This window comes from Cryptomeria japonica, chromosome 9, assembly GCF_030272615.1.
Source record: "Cryptomeria japonica chromosome 9, Sugi_1.0, whole genome shotgun sequence".
In the NCBI taxonomy this organism is placed as follows: Eukaryota; Viridiplantae; Streptophyta; class Pinopsida; order Cupressales; family Cupressaceae; genus Cryptomeria; species Cryptomeria japonica.
Window position 1 is genome coordinate 9731117 of NC_081413.1, and position 2084 is coordinate 9733200.

At 35.5% G+C, this 2084-nt stretch overlaps 1 protein-coding gene across 1 annotated transcript; it reads left to right on the forward strand.

Moving 5' to 3' along the window:
- Positions 1 to 330: 330 nt before the first annotated feature.
- On the forward strand, positions 331 to 954 carry LOC131056745 (protein DMP2-like). Its single transcript, XM_057991006.2, has one exon. It carries the CDS (start codon positions 331 to 333, stop codon positions 952 to 954), a length of 624 nt encoding a protein of 207 aa, XP_057846989.2.
- The last annotated feature ends 1130 nt before the right edge of the window (positions 955 to 2084 follow it).

The window sequence follows — 2084 nt, forward strand, 5'->3', positions numbered from 1 at the left end:
GGTTTTACAAGGATCCCGAGGGGAAGCAAACAGGGGGAAGAAAACATGCGCTGAGAGGAGGAAGCAAACCCATTCTCATCATCATTGTTTGCTTCATCTTCCCCGCCTTTGACTTCCCCTGAAACCCTCACTCCCGCCTTCTCTCCCGCCATCATCATTTCAAATGAGCTTCATGTGAATATTTTTTTGTTTTGTTCTTTTTTTATTAATTTGACTTGCACAAACCACTGCTTTGCAAATACAGATAAATCGAGTGATCTTCTTCAGCACATATATCTTATTTTCAACAGAACTGCATAAACACTAGTGGAGTCCAGAAGAAGAGAAAGAATGGGGCAATTTGTTACCAAGGTGAAGTCCATCGAGGAAGGAATTAGCAAATCTGCTACATCTTCTTCAACCGAGGCAACAACTAGCAAGGTCGTGAATACCACACTATCTTCTGCATCAAACATTACAAAGATATTACCCACTGGAATTTTGTTTCTGTTTCAGGCTCTCTCCAACCTTCTTTCCGATAATGGAGACTGCATTACATCCAACAAGGTTCTGGTTGGAATAGCTGTGGGTATTCTTGGGATTGCGTGTTTTGTTTTGTCTTTGGTAGACACCTTCACAGATTCTTACACAGGCAAAGTGCACTATGGGATTGCTACCCTTAATGGTTTAGCCACTGTTAGTAAATTGAAGCCTTCTAATTTATCAAATTATAAGATCACGCTCAAGGGTTTGTTCCATGCAGCTTTGGCGGTTGCGGTGTTTGTTGTGATGGCCCTGACAGATCAAAACATTGTGCAGTGTTTGTATCCCTCTGCTGAAAGCAATATAAAGAAGATGTATAAGGCTCTCCCTGTTGTTATGAATGCAGTGAGCAGTGCGTTGTTAGTTTTGTTTCCATCAAAACGCCAAGGAATCAGCAGTCCCGTTAGCACTAAAACTGCATCGACAACATGAGGCCAAGAAACGTTCGTTGTAAGGAATAGATATTAGAGTATGTAGGCTGTTCTGTTTGCATTGCAAAAATTTTCAGAAAAATCCAGATACCCTGAAATACTTCATTCATATGATACTGTAAAATAAAGACCACCATGTAAAATGAGCTGTGTTCTAGGATGTTTCAGAGGTGGTCTCTCGAGTTTAAAAATTATCATTTATCAATGTGTGCCGTTGTTTTAAACATTTTGGGGCTTTTTGAAAGGAGGTTTTGTTAGTTATTTTAATTAACTATAAAATTATATATTCAAACTATATTAATATTTAATGTAATAGAATAGTTAAGAAATACGGCTTTTATTAGATGCTTTTGCTATTAGACTCGTTTTGTTGTGGACTTTATTCATTTATACTTTATTTAAATGCATAGCGCTTCTTCTATTACAATATGGTTTATTTGATGTACGCATTCTGTAATTGATATAATTAAGTTTAGTAGTCAGATTATCATGAAATTGTTGAAGCATTTGGAGATAAAAATTAAGAGTTTCGAAGGGGTCTAATATCTACAAAAGACTCTATTAATAGTTCTTTTAATTCTATTTGAAATATTATCATCTATTTTTTTTTTGTGAATGTATGTGTTTTAAACTATTTCTAATATAAAGATTAGTAGCATTGTAAAAGAGATAATCTTAATTTGAGAGGACTCAACAATAATGATGAATTTTGGTGCTTAGACTAGTTAGGTATGTTTCAACTACACAGTTTTTTAGAATTTTTTAGGAGATCAAATACATAGTGTGTATTTTTGGAGATTAAGTGGTTAGAAAGGACATGTAGAGACAAGAAATAAGGAGGTATCAAAAAGAGAAGAATTAAGTAACTCATAATAAGAAGGCATGTAGTAGGTACAACAATTGTTAAATTTTGATACATCACATGTTTTAAGTGAAGCTAGAGACTATGGAGTAGGTTTTTCATTAAAGTAAGTGGGCAGGGACCCCAATGTGTTATAAACCAGACAAAGTACATCAAAGACCCAAAAGCACAACAGAGTTACACCCTAATAACTTGACAACAACACTACAAAGCTGAATCAAAGCACAAAGCCATTACTTTTAATCAAAGTTGGGCCAAGTAGTGGGCCC

Coding starts and splice junctions, on each gene's coding strand:
- LOC131056745 (XM_057991006.2), top strand. CDS start 331: ATGGGGCAATTTGTTACCAAGGTGAAGTCCATCGAGGAAGGAATTAGC.